The sequence below is a fragment of the Castor canadensis genome, chromosome 9 (assembly GCF_047511655.1).
Source record: "Castor canadensis chromosome 9, mCasCan1.hap1v2, whole genome shotgun sequence".
Lineage (NCBI taxonomy): Eukaryota > Metazoa > Chordata > Mammalia > Rodentia > Castoridae > Castor > Castor canadensis.
This window is the reverse complement of record NC_133394.1, coordinates 18,009,593-18,033,749: the sequence shown is the minus strand read 5'-3', so window position 1 is coordinate 18,033,749 and position 24,157 is coordinate 18,009,593. Positions and strand designations below refer to the sequence as shown.

Genomic DNA, 24,157 nt, shown 5'->3' with positions numbered 1-24,157 from the left:
AAAAAGGTTCTCTTTCTCCTAAGAAATCCTTAAATTCACTTACTTGCACACTTCTCTGGAGTTTGGGGAGGCAAAATGGGACTCTGGACAGTGCTATGGGATGCCCTCTCCACCTCATGACTGCTGCCCATGGAAAGGTGAACAGTGACCAACCAGCATCTCCACAGTGCTCCCACAGTACCCCATATTTATCCTCCTCACAACCATAAGGTAAGAGATAACTTGAGGTTTTGTTTGTTTGCTCTGAATATTGTTTATCTTGGTAAATTATGATAAAGAGTCACAAGTTAGAAAACTAAAACAAGGATTTTTAAGACTCAAATTATGGTAACTACCCATTTATGCTGCCCAAATTAGTATCTATGCTTTATGATATAACTATTTAGCTATTTTGGCAGAGTTTAGCTGAAGGATTTAGTGAAACAGAAGACTTTACTCACAGCAGCACTTCTGGCTCTGTTTGATTCCAATTCCTTCCTTGGATTTTTTGTTTTATGGTTGCTTTCTGGGGGAGAAGGTTGGCTTTATTTTATTTTATTTCCTTGAGTTAGGGCATTGCTATGCATTCCAGGCCAGTCTTAAGCTGCTAAACTCAAGTAATCCTCCTGTATCAGCTTTGAGAGTAGCTGGGACTGCAAATGTACACCATCATGCCCAGAGTTTTCAAAATAGTAACTAATAGTCTGGCCAGGCACCAGTGGCTCACGCCTGTAATCCTAGCTAATCAAGATGCAGACATCAGGAGGATCACGGTTCGAAGCCAGCCCTAGGCAAATAGTATTGCAAGACCGATCACAAAAAAGGGCTGGTGGAGTGGCTCAAGGTGTAGGTCCTGAGTTCAAACCCCAGTACCATGAGAAAAAAAAGAAAAGTAACAGTCTGCAAAAGCAAGTCATACTACTCGTGGTAGTATAGCTTCTGATAATACAAACTCTCCCTTTGTTGGTGCAGAGAATGGGGTGCGAACACTATATAAACACAGTAGCTTTCTCTAGGATCACAGTGTTGTCACAGCCCTTGCCTCTGGCTCTCAGTCTTCTTGTCAGTACTGAGCACACTTTGAATTAACCTCTTATAAAGACCCTTTCCTTTCTGAAATGTGATTTTAAGATCTCAAAACCTTTACTTAGGCATTTGAGGCCTGCTCTATTCAAATATGGATTCAGTTGAAAATTTTGCATACCAGAATGCTACAGTATTCCTTAATCAGTTGTTAAGCACTTCAAATGCAACATAAAAGGGATTATTTATGCATTTGTTGGGTTTTGTCATGGAGCTGCGAGTGTGAAGAATAAATATGGAATATTTTAATTTAGTATGCTAATTTTCCTCTTGGGCCTCGGGGGCAAATTGAATTAATCACACCTGATTCTTGAATCACTCTACTGTTATTATTTTACTGACGTGATAAGCATCTGTAAACATATGATATGCCCTAGCCATTGTATTTACTCAAATTTCATGTATTAGCTTCCCTAGTGAAGGTATTTTATAGAGAGCCAAATACAATTTAAGATAACATCAATGGCAGAGAGACATCTTTGGTTAAATACTCAGGATCATCATATATTTAGACAGCATACACACTGAGCCTATAACTTAATTGTTTGACAACTAAAAAGATTATAGCATGCCTTCCTATACATGAAACACCCCATAATATTACTCTGGCATTGGCTATCATAAAGTACTTTAAATTCTAAGATTTTAATGAGTCCTAAAGCGCTTAACCCCAAGGTAGGAGCAGGGAGTGAGGGCAAACAACACAATTGCTTCTATGGCTATCTTTGCCTTACCAACAAATTTGAGCCCTCTCAGTAACAGAAAAGTTTCCAAAGTGCCAATGAGAACACAGACCCTCCTGAGGTGACTGTGCCTCCTTTACGTTCTGACGACACACAGAACGCCTGTGGAGATCATCCCATGACAACAAGTTATGGGGAACGGAGGAGGCTGAGCACCGTACGCATCGGACTGCACAGAAGTACACTGGAACGTGCCAGATACATTCATGGAAATGGAGCAAAAAGAAACAAAAATGCAGCAAAAGACAAAAACAAAAACCCAGCAGAGCGACAAAGCCATAACCATCATGGCTCACCTGGGGATTTGGCTGTAGAATAGGCACTGGAGTGGCCAGCCCTCTTTACTGCACACATGCAGTATACACAGAGCAGAAGGAGACAGTAAGGAAAGTGGTTATTCAGCAAGTCTAAATGTGTATACAAAGAGAAGGATCAAACAACCTACCCTAGAGAAGTGAAGTAGGTACTGAAAGGACAGCAGTGGAAGAAGGTACAAGAAAGTCTTTGTAAAGTGGGATGCTAAGATTTGTGTTGATACTACTTTGACATGTCCCAGATTTCCCACCTGTTAAGTGTTTTTTCACAATCTTTCCTTAATAGTAAATGGAATGATTGAAATTATTCTTAATTACTAAAAATAAACCCATAGAATCAAAATCTTGAGATACTTATGGATGTTTTTAATGTTAAAAATGCCAAAGCAGTCAAAATCAACAGATCTATAGGCTTTGGACCTGAAAAAAAATTTTAGGGAAGTCTGACTCTTAGGTAAGTATTACTTTCTAACAGTATTGCTCAATGAAGTAAAGGGTGGTAGAAGATTTCAAGTATGAGATTTACACCAATAAGAGCTTAATGCTAAGAAAATTAATATACACAATTATTTAGCACAAAATTCAAAATGCAGTACACCTTGGTCAAAATGTGAAACACTTCTATGCAAATATCAGGAAAAGATTAGATAATATGACTAGTCTCAAGAAAATGTGTCAGAACAAAAACCCTAAGAGTCTCTCAAGAGACAACTTTGGGACACAGATCTAACTTTTTGGTTTTAAAAAACTGTGTCATCCAGATGAGGTTCTGGAACCTGGTGGCACCCAGGCGTGGCCGAGACTACTTGTTCATACACGTTTAAGAAAACTGAAGGGCGACGACCTGCTCCTCCGTGACCATCCACTGCTTTTCTATCTGTTAACTACCTGAAGCTGGTGATTTGCTGCGGCGAGAGGGTCCAGGGCTTTTTGATCCAGAATATTTAACAGCTGAGGATCGAGAATAAGATGACTTCAGGACACGGCATTCTAGAAACGAACAAAAGTGTGTTACTGAATAAAGCAAGTTTTCATAGTGACATATCAGAGTCATAGCATAGGTCCTATACTACCTACAAGTGTTATCTGATAATCAAACCAAGGACCTTCAGGGCCTTGGACATGGTAGGCAAGTGCTCTACCATTGAGTCACACACCTCAGTCCTGCTAAGTAGAAAGCAATGGTCCCAAAAGTATACCTTATCTTTAGGTAGGCCACACATCTTGTGACATTACCTTATTGTTTCAGATGGTGTTCCTAATGAACACAGAAGCCTCAATGTCCTAAATTGACACACAGAAACACCCATAGCCTGCCTAATCCATTCACACACGAATCTCTTTCTCATCAGTAGCATTGATGTGTGAAGACTACAATTTTATTATTCTCTAACTCCTTGGTATCTGATTTTGAAAGTACATGGGATTCAAACCAGCAGATCTCTTACTGTCTTATTTTCCATATTCTCAAGATAGGAAGCCTCAAAAATGAGGAAAATAGCTTTAAGAAATAACTCTGACCTTTCCATAAATTGTCAAACAAAAATAGTGCTTAGAGTGCCAGAACTGATTGCAGCTAAAATCATCCCTTCTAATTTGAATAACTAAGAGCACAGGTTTTGGAGTCATGTAGATTTGAGATGAATCAGGGATTTGACATCTGCCACTGGGAGAACTTAGTTAGTTCTAATCCTCAGTATTTCTCCCTAAGGAATCAATGTAAGAATAAAATCTGCTTCATAGGCTTGTTATAAAGGTTAAATTAGATAACATATTGTCTATAATTTACTTCAAAATATTTCGATCTATGCAGAAAGGTTAAAATGTGAGTTAGTTTTAATCTATACCCCAGGGGCAGTAAATTAACATATGAAGTTTACTAATCAGGATGAGACAGGAGGGCTAGTTAGCATTTGAAAGACTCCAATCAAAACCTTACACAAAGGGAGCAGCAACCACTTCTGCTTAGCTAATTTGCATTGTGGGTGTTAGCATGTGTGCCACTGTTGAAAGGTGTGGTGTCTACACCCCTTACAAACATTTTAAAGACACTGCCACTGCCACTCTTATGAGCAGAACTGAGAGCCTAGAACCTGGAACTTCAGAACCATATGCTCAGTTGAGTAATCAGAGCCAGTCCAGCCTCCAGCGCTCAACAGAGGATTTGCGGAGGAAGATTAGGTTAGCTGAATGCTATGGATTTTGAATGCATCTTTAATAAAGATATGGTTAGAAGCCTAAAAGAGCAAAACTGGGACTTGAAGATTACAACACAAGTTAAATAATTAGTTTTTAAAAATCTTTGTTTCTGCCAGGCGTCAATGGCTCATGCCTGTAATCCTAGCTACTTGGAAGTCTGAGATCAGGAAGATCATGGTTTATTCCAGGCCAGCCTGGGCAAAAAAAAAAAAAAAGTTTGTGAGACTTTAGGTGGTGTGCACCTGTCATCCCAGTGACAGTGACAATGGGAAGCACTAAAAAAAGAAAACAAAGGATCCTGGTCTAGGCAAAAAAAGAAATCCTATCTCCAAAGTGAACACAGCAAAAAGGGCTGGAGGCATGGCTCTGGCAGAAGAGGGCCTGACTATCAAGTACAAAGTCCTGAGTTCAAATCCCAGTACTGCAAAACAAACAAACTTTGTTTCCTAATAAATGTATTTGTAGTAGAATTCGGGGTCAGATTTGCTTTCATTGTCAAACTTCACACATTGTGGTGGCATAATACTATTAACAATAACAACAACAAAAAAAAGTAGTAGACAGACTAGCTTTGGTGGCTCAAACCTACAATCCTAGCTACTCAGGAGGCAGAGACTGGGAAAAATCACAGTTTGAAACCCCCATCTTAATCAATGGCTGGGTATTGTGGTACATGCCTATCATCCCAGGTACTAGGAGAAGCACCAATAGGAAGACTGCAGTCCAGGTCAGCCTGGCATTAAGTGAAACACTGTCTCAGAAATAATAAAAAAAAAGGCTGCTGGAGTAGTTCAAGTGGTAGAGCACTTGCCCAGCAAGGGCAAAGCCCTGAATTCAAACTCCAATGTGTTAAAAAAAAAAAAAAAAGCAGTAGACACATATTACTTACTCTGTGATGGGTATCCTAGGTAGGTACATGACATATATTAATTCACTAAATACTCACGAAACTATGAAATAGCCCTTATTATTCCCACTCTGCAGAAGGTTAAATGACTAGAGGGTGAGAGTGAAGAAGTCTGCAGCTCTCACGACCTTTAACAGAAGCTACACATAAAGCATCAAGTACAAAGCCTTCCATACATAAGTGCACAGCCAATGCTTCATTACTGCTGCTGTTATTATCAACTAAACTTTATAAGCTAGACTATATCATTATTTAGGGTTTCAAATTTCCAAATGACTACTACTGACATCGATGAAATATTATGACACTAATGCTAACTTAATCTCCTAAGGATGAGAAAGCACATTTGCACAGATGACACAAAAGTGAGACCGGCTAGACAGTGGAGAAAGTTCAGGACTTTTAGAAAACCTACACCCTGATTTAGAGCATCTTGCTCACTCCTTCCTTACCCATGCCCTCTGAGTCTAGAGAGCTCCATTTCAATCGCAAATCCTTCGAGGTAGAGTGGAAATTTCCTCCCTGTGAACTTGGGATACACTGAGAATTAGATATGTGTATGCATGAGTCTGTCCTGATCCTGATCCAAAGGCCATTAGAGACTGGGCATGACATGAGCTTTCTCCCCACTTCCAAGTTAAAGATGATATAAAAATGACTTAAAATTAAAATTCCCCTCTTTTGCAGGATGGAATTCCCCTTTTTCATGGAGTGGATGCAGCAGCTCTACTCCACCTGGCAGGGACCACACCTGTAATCCCCTTTCCCTTCCTACAGTAAAACTCCATTAACTTCTTACTATACCTACTGTCCTGCCTGGATGCTTCCAGGTGGGACATAAAGAATTTGGGAATATTCTGATCAAAGACTGCATGAAGCTACAATAAAAAGACATTATCTATAATGAAAGACTCGCAGTTACCAACATATAGTAAGACCACTCCAACAGAATAAGGTAGTATAGAAACAATTGGCAATGGGAAGAAACAAAACAGAAAAACAACTTAAAGAGTAGACAAACCACAAGCAAGTAACTGATACAGTGTAATAAGACAGAATTTAATATCGTATCATCTCAAACTTTATAACAGCATATGTATCACTGTATTTATTTGGTGATATGTGTTTCTAATTCTGGACTGTCACAAGCACTACAACAGGAGCTGGAATAGTCTACCTTTCATCTATATTTTCAAAAATCAACTTTTCTTTTTTATAAAAAAGCAGAACTTTATATCTAAGATCCCACTCCAGTATGAAATATGATATCTGATGATTTTACCTCATTTAAAAATGAATTTGAACACAGTGAGTTTTTTAAAGTACAAGAAAATCAGATAACTGTGAATGTAATGATTGATGAAATGTCCTAAAACTTTAAAACAAATTTTAAAAAGCCTTAACCAGCAATTTTAAAACAAAAATCTTTCAGATTACTTTTCTAGGTTTTAGTTTAAAGAAGTTGATAAAATATCTGTAATGATTTAATTGATACAGCCCCAAACAAGCTGTGCCTACATATTTATTTTTATTTTTTTATTATTGTATTATTGTTGTACTGGGGGTACACTTATCTTATGAACGGTGATAAGACAAAAACGAAGTTGACTTCATCAGCTAAAACATTTTTACTACTGCAATAGGTTTAAAGTAGACTCAATAACATTTGAAATCAATGAGATTATTGGTAATAGTTGAAAACTCCATTAAAGGTAAAATCAAGAAGTAGGGACTTTTTCCATCCCATTCAAGAAATAACTATTTTTGTCTGACTATATAGGCAATGTATTGTTATTACTTTTTTAAAAGTTACAAACAAAACAATGACATCAAAAGAAAGCTCAGATAATCACCATTAACAATTTAGTTATTATCCTCTTATATATTTGTTTGTTTTCTGTGAAAGGATCTCTCTATATTGCCCAGCCTGGCCTCAAACAATCCTCCTGCCTCAGTCTCTGAGTAGCTGGGACTACAGACAAGGGCCAACATGCCTGGCTCATCTTTCTTCAGCATAGCGAATCTCTTAACACGTCCTGAGTACAGCTAAATCCCAAGCTTTCATTGCAGTTACAAAGATGGTCAATGAATAATTGCCTTACCGCTGTGATCTAGTACAAAGTCATCTTGGGCATAACGGAATTTTTCAGGTCCACATGCAATAAAAACGTCATCATCACCAAAAAAGTCTTGTAGGCAAGTAACCTAGAGAAAAAAAATATCACATGCAAGAAATCAGAAACATTAGAAGTGAAAGAAAGTCTGCAAAATTAAATACATTTTGAAACCTCACCTATAATATTGAGAGGAAACAAAGCTGTTTAATATCATACTACATTTCCAAGCACTTCAGAACAGACTTTCACACACTTTTTTTGATTGCAGACTACCAGAAGAAAAGGTTCCTCATAGACATCACTACTCCTATGTAAAGTGAAGTCAAGATGTACATGCAAGGTTAAGTGATTATTTTCCACGATTCCCAGATGGATGGGGCGAACTGGGGTTGATGGAGGACTCTGCTGTCCACTTAAAGTTTACCTGGCCCTTCCTCCTTCTCCCAGCACCTCCATTTTCCCAGCTCTGTGAACTTGAGTATGAGTTCTCTGCTCCTCCAGTACAGTGCCTTGGGTTGCTTTGAGGAGTAATACATGAAAACTCCTTGAGACTGTGCTTGGTATCAAATGTGCTCAATGTGTTTACTCCTATCATCATCACCACCAAGGTCAGAGAAAGGATGGCCATGAAGTTATGGTCCTGAACCCAAATGTGTAGTCTTAATTCCACAGTTAGTTATCAAAAAGCTCTCCTTCCATACTGCATCAGTTTCAGACACCACACCCCCTGAATAAATCCCATGAACCTCATCCATCCATCCATTCATTCCAGTGGTGGAAGCTAGAGGCATCTTACAGGACTGTGGACACAGGCAGGCTCTATTTTCACCCAGTTTTCAAGGGGCTGTACAAGCATTCTTTTGTTTAAACAAAAAAAAGTCCTCCATTCCCAATAATAGAGTTTTACATTTTTTCTCTAGTACTTGGAAAGACTGAGCAGTCTCAGGGTTTCCTTACATCTTTCTGATCATTTTTATTGAGAAAAAAATAATAAGTCATCTCACCACTGAGTTAGAAAACAGTGCTTCAGGGAACATGGCACAAGTGGTAGAGTGCCTGCCTAGCAAGCAGAAGACCCTAAATTCAATCCCCAGTATGCAAGAAAACAAACAAACAAACAATGAATGCTTCATAGAAAAGATATAAACTAGATACAATGTAGATAACTATGGTCATAGGAAGTAATTAAGTTACACAACTGATGCACCCTTTCACAACATTGAAAGTCTGACTGCAGTCTTTATTACCATTTCCTCCCTCCATTTCTCCTGACTACATTTCTTTCCTAATAAACTTTGCTATCAGTGTATATATATAATGATAGACAATTACATATAGTAATATAATTATATATAATGACAGAAAGTTTGTTAGGAAAGAAATTTATAATATATAAATATATATTATATATGTGTGTGTGTGTGTGTTGACTGCATAGACAGTAAGTGGATCATAAAATGTTGTATGTTTCTTCCAATTCTCATTGTGCAAGACTTGACTTCTGTGCTTCACTGGAACTCAGCTCAAGCCACAGTGTCTGAGGTTTTCCAGAAGGATCGCCTTTCTCATCATTCTGGTAAACCTGCTTCTCTTCTCTGTCTCAGTTGGCATGTACTCATTCGTCCATGCTAGAATCCTACTAGTCCTTCCTACCTCTTACGGCTCTCAAGTGTCCACTGCTCACACTCACCTTGTCTCTGGCCTGGACTCTACCACTGCCCTGTCACGGGTTGTCTAACCTCCAGTCTCCCACCACTCGCTAGTTTCAACCACTGTTGTTCTCACAGGCACCAGGGCAACCACATCCAACATACAACCCCAGTAGCTTCTTCCTTGACAAAATAGTAGCCCTTCCAGCAGGAGCAAAATGGAGTTGTCCTCCATGCAACTCCTTAATCTTGGCTTTGCCATTTCTTCTATTCACTCCTCTGCAAATCAAGACAATTTGGGGATCCTTCCTGCATAGTAGATGGTAGTTTTTTAAAAAGCTTCATTGACATATAACTCAGATGATCATAGAAGTCATCCATTCAAAGGTATGCAATTCAATAGTTTTTAATATGTTCGGAGTTGTGCAACCGTTACCTTAATAGAGTCTAGAACATTTTCACCTCCCAGAAAGAAACCCCGTAACTCCCTACGGCTCATCTCCTGACACCCATAATCTACTTAATCTCTACGAATTTGCCTAGTCTAAATTGTTCAAATAAATTGAATCACACAATGTGTGGCATTTTGTGACTGCCTTCTTTCACTTAGCATGTCTTTAAGGTTCATCCACGTTGTAGCAAGTATCATTATTCTCTTACTTTCTGTAGCTTAGCAATACTCCATTGTATGGATGTACCACACTTGTTATCCAGTGATGGATATCTGGGCTGTTTCCATTCAGTGCTGGCTCCTGCCACCAAGCTGCTGTTCCTCACCCAGAATCCTACAATTTCCCTTCCTGCTTACAGTTCTCATGCATTTTACTTTGTTTTACAGTCACTATATCTCTTGTATTCCCAACTATTTTAGTTCTTTGTATATATTTATTCAATAAATGGTCTGAACTCAGTTTTACTTCCTTGGCCAAATGTAATAATTGTCAAAGTTTAATCCAACTTTAAAGAAAAATTTTATTTCTGCAATCAATTTAACATGAAAATGATAACTGAATTTTTAGCCAGGAGAGGGAGCTCACACCTGTAATGCCAGATACTCAGGAGGTAGAGATTGGGAGGGTCTCAATTGAAGGCCAGTCTAGGCAAAAGTTAGCAAGATTCCATCTCAATCGGTAAACCAGGTGTGGCCTGTGATCCCAATCTAGCAGGAGGCCATAAGTAGGAGAATGGTGGTCTGAGGCTGGTCCAGGGCAAAACCATGAGACCCTCCCTGAAAAATAACTAAAGAGAAAAACAGGGCTGAGGCATTGCTTGAGCGCTACAGTGCCTGCCTAGCAAACTCAAGGCCCTGAATTCAAAATCTCAATACTGCTCAAACCAAATAAATAATAACTGAATTTTTCTAAAAGTACCTGAATGGATGTCTCTTTATGAAAACTTGATTAATTTAATTTTTAATTAATTATAAGAAAATATTTCATCTGGTATTAAATTAGTTGGCACTTGACTACAATAAAATACATAATTAAGTTACTTATGTAGAGTAAAAGCATTTAACAAATGTCAAAAATATATAGATAAAAAGGTGGTTTATTTTCCACAGCAGTTCTAGTTAGTGCCACCTAGTCATCTTTTAATGACTTCAACCTGTCAAAGTAAGTTTGGATTTCCAACTGGGCATGGTAGCACACATCTATAATCCTAGTACTTGGGAGGCTAAGGCAGAAGGATTAGTATGAGGTCAGACTGGGCAACACAGTGAGTTTTGTTGTTTTGTTTTGTTTTGCGATACTGGGGTTTGAACTCAAGGCTTACACCTTAAGCCACTCCACCTGCCCTTTTTTTGTGAAGGGTTTTTTCACGATAGGGTCTCGCAAACTATTTGCCTGGGCTGGCTTTGAACCACGATCCTCCTGATCTCTGCCTCCTGAGTAGCTAGGACTACAGGTATGAGCCAGCAGTGCCAGGCCATAGTAAGATTTTGTCTCAAAAAAAGAAAAAAAAAAAAAAAAAAGAGAGAGAGAAAAAAGTGCTGGAGGCATGGCTCAAGTGGTACAGCACCTGCCTAGCAAGAACAAGCCCTGAGTACAAACCCCCTGTGCTGCCAAAAAAAAAAAAAAAAGTTTGATTTCCAAACACAGTTTGCCTACGATGTTCTTTTCCCTTTGGTTAAGGTTCTAGTCATATATACATATAGTCATTTATATATATATTTAACTTTCAATTAGGTTTAACTATACCTCAATAATCTCAAGAAATTATTGTTATCAAGCAAATAAATAAAACAGCTGCAATAAGCAAAATGCACATGCTGTGTTTTAGAATGGTATACTGGGGACTGCGACATACCTCCCAAATAAGAAACTACTTCCACCTCCATTCATTCACAATGCTTTTATTATGCATTTATTTAAGTGCCAGGGACTATTCTAGGTTCTATAGTCATATCAGTCTCTCCCTTAAAAAAAAAAAAAAAGAACTGAAAAGCAAAGAGATAAAAATTTTTGCCCCCATGCATATGGGAGGAATAGGAAAAGGGAAGGAAACCTAAAACTTGAATGTGGCTGATGTGCTCACTGTAGGCAAGCAAATAAAGTAATCATAAACTGGCAGAGGCCACTACGGGAAGGTGACCGGGAAGTTGTAAAGAGGTCTGGTAGAGATGAATCAATGTGGGTTGTAATACACAAGTGCATGGAAGCAATGCTAGGAATCTCTCTGCATAGCTATTTTTATCTCAAACTAGCAAAAATGCTATGTTTTTTCTTATTCTCTCTTATGTCTTCTCTTCAACAAAATCAGAGAAGAGGTTAGAACAGGTTCTGCCTGGAAGCAAGTTGGGTGGGGGAGGGGGAGACGGGTGGTAGAGGGCAGGGGGAAGAGATGGCCCAAATAATTGTATACACATATGAATGAATATAAAAACAATAAAAATAATTCTTGCCCTCATTGAGCAAGTATGGTGAGATGCAGAATAAACAAAATGCACAGCAAGTTTATGCAATGCTGGAAGGTAGTGAGTACTATGGAAAAAGAGCTCAGAAGGGGAATGGTAAACACAGAGGATGGCTGCTGCAGTTCTAACACTGGGAGGCCACTTTGCCTCACTGCAAAGGCAACATCCTAACAAAATATAAAAGAAGTGAGGATCAGGTGTGGTGGCTCACGCCTGTAATCCCAGCTACTTAGAAGGTGGAGGCAGGAGGATTTCAAGTTCAGGGCCAGCCTGGGCAAAGACTATCTCAAGAACAAAATAAAAACAAAAGGGCTGAGGATGTGGTCCAAGTGGTAGAATGGAGCAAGTGCAAGGCCCTGGGTTCAATTCCCAGTAACACACAGACAAGGTGAGGGAACAAGCCACATGCAATATCTGTGAGAAAATCATTCCAAGTAGAAGGAACAGAATGTGCAGAAGCCCTGCTGAGAGATCAGGGTTGACATGTATGCAAGAAAAAATCCTGGGACACAGAGGGTGGAGGCAGGGGAAGTCACTGAAGGAAAGGAGAAATGATCAGAAGTCATCAGTGAGGATGGCTTTGGTCTGAGTGAGCTGGGACACCACTGGAGGCTTTCGAGCAGAGGACCATCACAGCATGACTTGAATTTTCACAGAATCACACAGGATCAAAAAAAAAAAAATCCCAAATAATCCAATTTAGAAATGGAGAAATTATCTGAATAGACATTTCTCAAAAGATGGTATACAAATGGATGAGTTTATGAAAAAATACTCAACATCATTAGTCACAGAGAAATGCAAAAGAGGTATAGACTTACCACAGTCAGAATGGCTGTCATCAAAAGAGCAAGAAATAACAAATGCTGGAGAGGATGCAAGGAAAATGGAACTTTTATATACTATGAGTGGGTGCACTGCAAATTAGTATAGACATTACAGAGTACAGAATAGGGATCCCTCAAAAAAGAAAAACCCTGAAAATAGAACTAAAATATGCTCCAGCAATCCTATCTCTGTATATATCCAAAGCAGCACATCAAAGTAACATTTTCACTCCCATGGCCATTGCAACACTACTCGTAATAGTAGCCAAGATGTGAAATGAATCAACCAAGGTCTCTATCACCAAATGAATGGATAAAGAAACTATGGTACATTTACATAATGGAATATTATTTGGTTATAAAATATGAAATTCTGTCAATTGAAGCAAAATGAGTGGAATCAGAGAACATTATGTTAAGTGAAATAAGCCAGACACAGAAAAGAGAAAAAACACATATTATAAAAACACTGACCTCATAGAAAAAAAAAAAAGTAGAATAGTGATTACTGGAGGCTAAGAAGGGTAGGAAGATAGAGAAAGACTAACAGTAACAGGAACAAAAATACATTAGATAGGAAGAATAAGCTGCAGTGTTCTACAGCACAAGGTGACTATAGTTTATAGTGACCTATCAACATATTTTCTGAAAATCTAGAGGGAGGAGTTTAGAGGCCCACACTTAAAGTGATGATAAGACATGGAAATGGTAATTGCCCTGATTTGGTCATCACACATTGCACACAGGCATTGAATTTTCACTGTAGGGTACAGTGATAATGATCCAGGCTGAAGATAAAAGTTTGAGATTCATTACCAGAGAGATGACATTTAAAATCTTGGGTTAATGAACAGTAGGACACACACATAAGGACGAGATCTAAGGCCTGAACTCCAAAGCATGGCCACAGCATGAGGTCAGAGAGAAGCCACAAAAGCAGCAAAAAGGAGCAGAAGCAGCGAGAGAGGAAGAAAGCGAGGGTCTGCAGTGCCTGGAAACCAAGTCAGGAAGGTGTTTCACGGAGGAGGAAGTGGTCAGCTGGGTGTCCATGCTCCCGACAGGCCTAATAGGAGGACGGAAATGAACTAGCAACGTGAGCGTGTCTGGGATCTTGACAAAACTAATTTAGGTGTTGTGGCTGGGGAGGAGGAGTGACTGCAGTGGGTTTAACAGAGCACGGGAGGAAAAGAATCCTAGATGGCAAGGGTGACAACTCTTTTGAGGAGTTTCGACTGAAAGGTGGCCAGAGTGATGGGAAAGAGGCAAGAGGAGTATGTGGAGTCCGTGGTCAAGACACCGTTTGCTCAAGATGAGAGAAGTAAGAACAAGTTAGCATACTGCTGCAAAGACCCAGTAGACAGGAAAAAGTGGTGATGTAAGAGAATTGCTGAACTGTGCCCCTTCCTGGAGGGAATGGGACAGTGCACAGGTGAAGGGACCAGCCTTGGATGAGATCACGTCAGTCCTCGGTGAAGGATGCAAGGGGGCAGACACTTGTGGGTGGGACAGGTGCGGCTGGCAGATGTTTTCCTTTGTTCTTATTATTTTCCTTTTTCTTTTTTCTTTTTAATTTCTGGGGCAGAGGTTTTCTGATTGCTTCGATTTTCTCAGTAAAGTAAGCAAAGTCATCAGCTGCAGTGAGGCTTGGGGAGGAGGCGCAGCAGGTTTAGGAGAGAAAAGGTGTGAGATTGTATTTGGGGTCCTAAGGAAAGTGAGAAGGGAGAGAACCGTGCTGTGCCTGAAGGCAGCAGTAAAGACCCACTGGAGGACACCCAGTCTGCATCGGAGAAATCTCTCTGTTATAAAATTAGAAAGTAATGTCCAACCTACATAGAGTTTTGGAAAAATCAACACCTTTTACACTAAACTGTTAGTATTTCAAGGGGTTCCATGCAAACAGCTAATGGAATAAAACTGATATGAACACAAATGATACAAAACCTAGACCGCCCAGTGTGGGCTGTGAGAACAAAATCTCTTTTGTATTTTTTCCTGCTTGAGACACAAGACTTTAGACACAGTTGAGATGTGGTGTGGAACCGGACAGGCCTTTCTATGGTGTTAGGAGGCAGCTTTTCTTCCCTGAGCTGTGGGAACAGCCTGAGCTGTGCTGCTGGATAGGCCATCTGGTGTTTGAAAACCAGTGGTGGGGTCTGGTTCCTATTAAACTTGAACTGAGAGAAACCAAAACCAAAACCACAACCACTGGATTGCACTGATAATAAGGAATGAGCAGGAATTACTTTCCCTCTACCACTACTAGTTTAAAATATAAGTTCCTGTTCATATTTTTTCACAAAAGACATGGACTGCTATGAATTATCAGTGCTGTGTATAGCTGACCTGTCAACCTATACATACTAGAAACAGAACAGTGCTGCTAGGTGATGAGTATGACTAAAGGTGAATCAAAACCAGTATCCACAGAGGCAGAATGAGCAGATCCCAGTTCTGTTTCTGCTCTCACTTTCTAACTCACTTATGGTATCACCTAAACATTTTTATCAACCCTTGAAGCATTGGCTGAGCACAGGGTTTTGCTGGGAGCAAAGCATCACACTGCTAAGTGCCTCTCTCTCTCTCTCTCTCTCTCTCTCTCACACACACACACACACACACACACACACATATACACACTGAGCCTTTCTCACACTTAATCCTTGGATATTAAATGGAATTGGTCAAAATGGACAAGAAACCAATTCCATTTAATTTCTAAGGATTAAGTGTGATAGCAGTGAAAGCTGTTGGTATCTGTTATTTTATTTTTATAATTTATGGCTTCAAATATTTTTAAAAATTTAACCTTAATAGATAATTATTCTCTGCAAACAAAATAATAAGTACATGCTCTGCTACACATTCAGAATATTAGGTATTTTCCCAGAAAATACCATTGACAATTTGAAAACATTCCACTGATAGTCTTTACTGGTATAAAATTACAGCGAGGAAAACTGGGATCAGAAACCTCACAAATACACATATCAACATGCTTATATGCATACACTGAAGAATAGATTCACCTTAGAATAATCAGAAAGTGGATAAGAAGGATGTCAAAGCAAAGCACTGGTTCTCTCTCTATATATAAGCTACATACATGAATATCAATATTTTTAGATAATGTAGATGAACAGAACTGCTAGCATATCTTATCTACCTTATTTTTATGCTAAAATTATATTTGGGCAATACTAGCCTTCTTTAGTGTAATACAGTCATTACTTGTCCATGCTTATATATATAAAAATATACACACACATATGTAAATACACACATATATTGTGGTGGGACTGGGGTTTGAATTCAGGGTTTCATGCTTGCAAAGCAGGTATTCTACCACTTGAGCCACACCTCCACTCCATTTTGCTTTGGTGATTTTGGAGATGGGGGTCTCGTGAACTATTTACTGGACTGGCCTCAAGCCACAATCCTTCCAATCTCAGCTTCCAAATAGCTAGGATTAGAGGTGTAAGCCACCACAGCCTGGCTTAAATATACATTTTAATTTTTCCTAGTAGTGCCCCAAACTCAGGTGATAATTTAAAAAGTGAAATGTGTGATAAAACACCCAGGGTCTGTCTGATGTAAACTAAAATAATTGTCTTCCACCAAATGAAACCCATATTAGTTTGTTACCATACATTCAATCAAACATCACATGCCTACTATATGCCAGACAAGTAGCACACAGCCTTGTAGTAGAGATGGACAAGAAAACTAATTACAGTTCAAAACATTACAATAGCCATGAATGCTATAAGATAGCACCTTGACTATCAGGCTATAAAGGAACACAAAGAAGAATTAATTCTTAAAGAAGAATTAATTTGATGAAAATAGCATCTAACAACATATTTGGACACTCAGATGATTCTACCTTGTATGTTTTGCAACACATTCCATGTTCTTTAACTCTGATGTTTATTCCTTTTATCATTAATTTTGTAAAATTTTCTAAAAACAAAAATCATTATCATAAATAAAAATTGCTCTTAATAAGGGTGAGGAAAAATGGATCAGGTTAGAGGGCTTAGTGTACTTCTAAATTCTTTCTTTAATGTAAGGAAGAATTAATTCTTCCAGAAGCTCTTTGGGAATAATGGATGCAATGTGTCTGTGAGCAAAAGCTATACCAACAAGGTAACATTTCTGCTAAAAGCTATCAGCAGTGTCTAATGGGGAGACATCCAATGGAGAAAGCATGTATCCACAGCAGCATATCTGAGCTTTCCTAGCAAAGTGGGGGCCACTTACAAGAGGAATTTTTCTAGCCTGCAACAGACACATCAATTAGGCCAGCCATAATTTCAGTGCTAGTTTTTTTTTTAATTGTTGTGCTGGGTGGGGGGGTTACACTGTGGTATTTACAAAAATTCTTATAATATTTCAAATATCATACTTGAACTTACCCCCTCTATCATTATCCTTTATCCACCCTCCCTCCATTCCTGGAATAATTTCAACAGGTTTCATGTTTCCATTTACACACATGCGTACACAGTATTTGCACTATATTCACCCTCACACACCCTTTTGCTACCTCCTCCTCCCTTCCACCCGTACCAACACTCCCCCACCACAGGACCTGTTCTGCCCTCCTGTTCTCTGAATTTGTTAATGAAAAAAAAATGACATTTTTGCTTATTGAAGATAGCTATACAGGGAGTTTTCTTGTGACATTTCCATATATCTATGTATTATAACCCAATTTGGTTCATCTCCTCTACTTTTCTTCTACCTTTGTCCCTTTCTTATGATAGGTTCAACAGGTTTAAAAATTCTATATTCATTCTTGTATAGAGAGTACATCAACCATATTCACCTTTTTAACTTCTTTCTTTTTGTTGTTAACTTCCTTCTTCCCCGCCTCGTATGTGACCCCCCACTATGTGTGACCTGTTTTAGTACTAGTTCTTAAGAGCTTGCCACACTCACTTTTTTCTTTCCTTATCTGGTCCTGTTAAAAGATATACAAATATATGTGGAAGGCTTGAGGTCTAAGAAAAATACTACATATGTTTTAGGAATAAAATAAACCTTTTCTTCAAAACAAAAAAGGTAGAGGACACCTCTGTGTCCTCCTCACTGGACCCATCTATTCTGAACAGAGGAGATTGTGTTGGGTGTCCACTTCTTGACTGCTATTGTTTGGATCTTGAGTGGCCCTCAAAGGCTCATGTATTAAAGGTTTGGTTCCTATCATGGCACTATCAGGAAGTCGTGGAACCTTTAAGAGGTAAGACCTAGTGGAAAGTCTTTATGTCGTTGGTGGTATGCTCTTGAAGAGGATTGTGGGACTGACCCAGTCCCTTCTTTCACTCTATCCATGACATGAATGGTTTCTGTCATATACTTCTGCTATGGTGTATTCCCTCACCACAGGCAGTGTGACAGGTCCAACCAATCACAGTTTGGGACTGAAACTTCCAAAGCTATAAGCCAAAATAAACCTCTTTTCTTTATGAATTGATTATTTCAGGTATTTTGTTACAATTGGACAAAGCTGACTAACAGTGACCCACTGGCACTCTGGAAACCTATGTTTCTTACTCTTTCCAAGTTACAAAGGAATTATTGGCTAAGCAGGTTAGAATTCGCTAAGCTCCCTTCCCACTCTAAAATTCCAAAGCCAAAATTTTTAGTTTCTTTAAAGAGCTTATTTATATTTTAGGAGGCTGTTTTCAAAAAAAGTTGAGTTTTTCTTCAAAAAACAAACAAAAAAAAAAAAAAGAGAGGAACACATTTTAAATGTATGGTTTCTTCCTGCCCAAGGTTCAGCCTCAGATGACCTTAAAGAATCTTCAATGCCCCTCCAGATCGCCTTCCTACTCTGTAATTCACCCAGCATAGATGTCACCATAGAGGAAATTGTCTGTCTTTGCATCTGGATCTCTCCCCAGACTGGAAGCAACATATGTGCAGAGTCATCGTCTTTTTCACTGCCATAATTCTGACACATTACACACTGTCTGTAACGTAGGGCTGGCTCACTACATTTCTGTTGAATGAATCATGACTGAAGTGTCTGGAGTCCTACTTCCTGCAGGTAGCTTTCCCTAGGGGCTCCATCCCATTCTTTCTCTGAATTCCTATCAACCCATTAGCTGCATGTTAGTCCCAGTTCTCAGGTTTATGATGCTTGTTTTTTTGTTGTTGTTGTTTTTTGTTTTTTTAATCACAAGATAACTTACAAACTCCTAGAGCAGACCAGTCAAACTCTGGAGTTCCTTACAGAAGGCATTCAGTAAATACTTCCTTAATCAAACTTTGGGTGTAGACATCTTATAATAACTTCCTAGAAACTAATCTTACATCATGTAAGCTCCTTCAAGAATTAAATCTTTCACCGTTATTTTGGAATGATTTGAGAAAATGTAGTTATAAAGTCTACTGCAACCCTGGGGTGGAAGAGAGCCAGAGCAAAGCAGTTGGGATACACCAGATACGGATGCTATTCAGAGACTTGAGGTTCTGTTAAATACAGACCTCTTGAGACACTTCACAAGCCTATTTTACTGAAACATTCCAAAACCTGATAAAAATGCAAAGGAAGAGTCTTTAGGTCTTAGTGAGAGACTATTTTAGACTGGCATCAACTTCATTTAACCAGAGTAAGGGTGGAAATCTTCACTCCTTGAAATGTTCACCTTGTGTAACAAGGAACATGTTCTATGGAAGATATAATAGGATGACAGATATCAGGAGTATAAAGTACAGTGGAATTTTTTATTAATCTTCTATGTATCAGAGAGAGGGAAGAAGAGAGGGAGAAAGGGAGGGAGGGAGGCAGGGAGAGAGAAAAACAAAACACTATACCACCTGCTGAAACGAAAATGCTTTCGTTATCAGAGTTCAGCTAAAAGTTTGTCTCTACCAAAGAGTAGGTTATTTAAAAAAAACTATTTTTAGCTTACCTCAACAAAGGATTTGAAAGAGCTCAGAAAGGAAATCCAATAAACAGCTTACATTTGAAAGTAAATTATATAGGCTTTTAATGAAACCATATTGATATCCTTGATTTTTTTCTAAAAAAAGATGTTACAAGTCACAAAATGCCAAAAAAGAATTGCATCTAACTTTGAGGTCCCCCCAAGAAATATTCTATAATATATGAGTTTTCTGTCATGTGAAAAAGACAATTTTAATATATAATAAAAGTTAAACTGAAGAGCTGCCTGAGCTATTATCTCTATTGTTAGAGAGCATATTTTTTAAATAGATTACCCACCTAAACATTTAAAACCTCTAAAATCAGTAGGTCAACTTCACTGTTGCTAACATGGTCCCTTACCCCACTACTTTAACCAATCCTCTTTATGGAATGAAAGTTCTGCTTAGAATAAACAGGCAGGGTGGGGCATAACTCAGTGGTACAGCACTTGTTTAACACGCATGAGACCATGAGTTTAATCCCAGCACCACAAAACACAACACAAACAAATAATAATGAACAAATAAACAAAAACAACCCAGGAGAACCATATCTGAAGTAAAGAAAAGGTAAGTAATTTGGTTCTTCCAAAATGCTAAGGACAACCACCAGAAAAACAAATTCACAGGTCAGCAAGCAGGGTCTGTGTTTCTTCCCATTTCTTTATCTCAGGCCAAGAATACAACTAGCATCAACAGCCTGCTTTGTTCCCAGTAAATGCTGGCTGGCCTACAGTAAGGGAAGGACCCTCTTCCACAGCAAAAAGAAAGCTACTTAGAATAGCAGTGTTTTTTCAGCTTCCTGTAAATCCATTCAGCCAGGCACTCACAGACCATGTTGTTGCCATGGAAACAGAACTGAGGCTCAAAGATGACAGCTCTTACAATAAAAGGCTTCTTGGTGGCACCTGCAGATAGCATCCTACATTTACTTTGCTTCCATTAAAAAGTACTGGACCCTCATCTTTCTTTTCCTGCTGTAGCCTTCTCATAATAATGAGGCTAATCACAGAATCTTGAAACCACAGATTTGGTTTCTGGAAATGTCTCTATCAACAGGAGAGAAAAATCTTAATATTTTAGAGCTATTTAGATATCAAATATTCTATGGGAGGAGAGGCAATGATCACTCTGCTTATAAAAGAGGTCATTTCTAAAGTGATCCTCTGAACCCGCCCCTGAGAGCCCCTTCCTTAACCTTAACTCCTACAGGAAAAGATTTCAAACCTCCTCTGGGGCTTTCTCCCAAGGGAGGAAGGCTACAGCAAAATTTTAAAATTCAGAGAAAGCTAGTTAAGTCAACCATCACATGCCTTCCTTTTCCTCTAATTCTAAAGACTTTGGAGCAGAACGTGTTCAAACAGATGTGACTGGACCTTAAATAAATACTCTCTCTAGGACTCAGTCATTTCCAAATAACAAAGAAAAAAGGAAATGTAAGTTTTACAGAAAAGGCAACCCAGAACCAAAGTACAAGGTGGCAATTTTCTAATCCAAAGTTTTCTATTTCCAACAGAAAGGGAAAAGGAACAAGCATGGAAAAGGAAATGTATGCTTTACATAATGAATCTCATTTACATATAAATTTCATTTTACCCCCATGACAATCTTGTGAGGATACACCCGGTCCCATTTTATAAAAAAGAGGCTTAAAGAGGCTCAGTCACACAGCTAGGCAGGAAGAGCAGAGATTTGAACTCTGACAGACCTACGACATACTTTATACTTGACACATACTGTCTCCCTAAAGAAAGCATTACTAAAGATTTACAATCTATGAAAAAAACATGAGAGCTTATGGAGATAAGTCAGAAGTTTTTATACTTGCCTAAGACCCAAACAATTGGACCATTTTGCTATGTCTTATTTTTATGAAGTAAATGAATGGCAAGTATGTAATTTTACAGCTAGGATATTTTTTAAATCAACTTCTAAGTAATGTTATAAGGTCAGTACAAGTTCGGGCCAACCTCCTATACTTTGGGGAATACTGAACATGTTCTGAAATTGATATCTTGAAACAAATTGGCTAACTCTCTTTAAACAAATTACAAACACAAGTTACAATCATATGGTTTTAGAACAGCCAGAGTGGAAACACTAAAAATTTAAAATATATTGATAAATATCATGAGTTTTACATTTTTAAAATAAAAATAGAACCTGAAACATTTCAGGAATTGACTCTTTGCACATAAAAATCAGATTAGTCCACTTTTTTGGTACTGGTTTATTACATGGTGATCACACCCAGGTAGTTAAGACTCTTAGAACCAAGACTAAATGAGTCATTTATTAAGATGATATGGAAAAAATTAATCCTACACTTATTCTAGGAAAATCAGTTTCTCAAAGTATTAGCCAAATACTGTTACTATGTTTTACTATAGTTGGGTATTTAGGTTTCTATTTAAAAAGAGGATTACATTCATTGTTATTTTTTTTCCTTCTTAATAAAATTATTTTCCTCCTTCCTTGACATCATGCTCCAAACCTTTGCTTCTTGTATCAAAAGAACACACAAACCTCCCTTTAACAGCTTCTCTGTCCACCTATAATTTGTTGCACTTAACATTCCAACAGCTTCTTAGAGAGAGACATTTCAAGTTCAGGAAATTTACATGTATAAGAAGAATAAACTGGGTAAAGGTTAGAGGCTCTGATTGGGAAGACAGAAAATTTGGTGCCCAAATTTCACACTGCCTAATAACAAACTGCTCTCCATTTCTTTGTAGTACTGGGGTTTGAACTCAGGGCCTATGCCTTTGAGCCACTCTACCAGCCCTTTCTTGTGAAGGGTTTTTTCAATATAGGGTTTCAAGAACTATTTGCCTGAGCTAGCTTCGAACTATGATCCTCCTCATCTCTGCCTCCTGAGTAGCTAGGATTACAGGCGTGAGCCACCGGCACCTGGTTTATTTCTTAGTTGGAAGTTATGGTACAACCAGGTAAGCTGGTTAGATTGAGTCCAAAATAAGTGGGGCTCTAAGTATTGTGCTACAGAAAAGGTAAGATTTTGGTTCCTATGGCTACATCTATTTTCACATGAGAAGTCAAAATTTTCACTTTCAAACCAATATAAATCCTACAGAAGAGCAATGAGAGGAGACTTCCCAGTGCAGTGTTAGCAATGAAGGTCTCATTTCTACAGCTGATGAAATCCTCTGAGTAAGCTACATGCCTGTGGCTATTCAGAAAGGAAAGCATGCCATCCATTCGAATTATTTATGGCAACATTTTAAAAGTGAAATTAATATTGGCTAAGACAAATACCACAATTAAATCTCCCTGTTTAGAAGGCACCTGTTTCTGACATGCAGCCAAAACTTGTTACCCTAACTCACTCAAAACAGATTTGCAAGTTGCTAGAATAATGCTTTGTTTTGGGGAATTCAAAGTGAGATAGTTCAACAGATTAATTGGCTTGTCAAGGTTCACTCTAAAAATGCAAATATCGATAGAAAGGCTACCTCTTTTGACTATGCACTTGTGCCCTTATTTATGTGGGGCCTTAGAATGTTTGAAGTATTTTTGTTGTTATTTTAAGCTAATTTATATAACTTAAATTTACATATTTAAGTAATATAAGGATAAAAGTACAGCAAATGATGCTCAACCCCTGAAATTAACAAGTATTATTTTGTCACATTTGTTTCAGATCCCTTTAATATATGGAAATGAAACAAATTTCCAATCTCTTTTGTTCCTCATCCCCAGACCCATCCTTCCTTCTTCACCTCCCCAGGAAAACATTATCAAACACTTGGAAGATGTCCTTCTTTCCAAGGAAGGACAGGAAGTAAGGGAAGTTTTTAGACTCAACAGTGTAGACATACGTGTCCACAGACAGTCAAGAGTATTGTTTCATTAAGTGCTAAATTTTTCATGTAAGTTATGGCATACTGAATATCATCTTGCAAACTGCTTGTTTCACCTATCATTTTGAAACCGTCAGGTCTTCGTTGTTCATATTTCCTTGACCCATTCCTAAACTTTTTGATTTTAAAGGATTACAATTCTACTACTAACAGGATAACTCTTGACAAACTGCAAAGGTGAATTCTGTACACCCTCAACACTTTCAAATTCTTTCAAAGAAATGTCTAGTTCTCATTTTTCTCCGAATGTGCACTTCAGTTTACACATCATAATCATCTTAGCAACTAAATTCTCAGAGGCAAGAAAAGATGTTTGAACCAATCCATTCTTTGCCCACAGACTTCACCCTCAAGTATGAGTCAAGAATGTGCAACAAAAGCTTGACATTTAAGTCCAGAGATTTAGGCATAACTCTTATTCCAAAGAACAAAGTCTCTTGATGGAAAGGAACATCATCTCTGGAAAATTTTTTTAGATAACTAAAGCCTAAAATTATTCATGAAAGAGCTGTATCTAAGCTACCAGGAAAAAAAAAATCTTCAACATGACTTAAAATAACTAATTCATAAAATAGTTCCTTCCAAAAGACAAAGCAAAGAAAAAGAAAACT

At 38.3% G+C, this 24,157-nt stretch overlaps 1 protein-coding gene across 4 annotated transcripts in view; it reads right to left on the bottom strand.

The window, feature by feature from the left end:
* The window catches only part of Dclk2 (doublecortin like kinase 2), a 155,948-nt gene that overhangs the window by 48,985 nt on the left and 82,806 nt on the right, over window positions 1-24,157 (bottom strand). For 3 of the 4 annotated variants that reach the window (XM_020155277.2, XM_020155263.2, XM_074041272.1), the window contains exons 3-5: window positions 7,328-7,430; window positions 3,008-3,109; window positions 2,102-2,149 (exon numbers count right to left, since the gene is read on the bottom strand). In XM_020155277.2, coding sequence (XP_020010866.2) covers window positions 2,102-2,149; window positions 3,008-3,109; window positions 7,328-7,430 — 253 coding nt within the window. The remainder of the gene's footprint in view (window positions 1-2,101; window positions 2,150-3,007; window positions 3,110-7,327; window positions 7,431-24,157) is intronic. The other variant, XM_020155270.2, reaches the window with a different exon arrangement.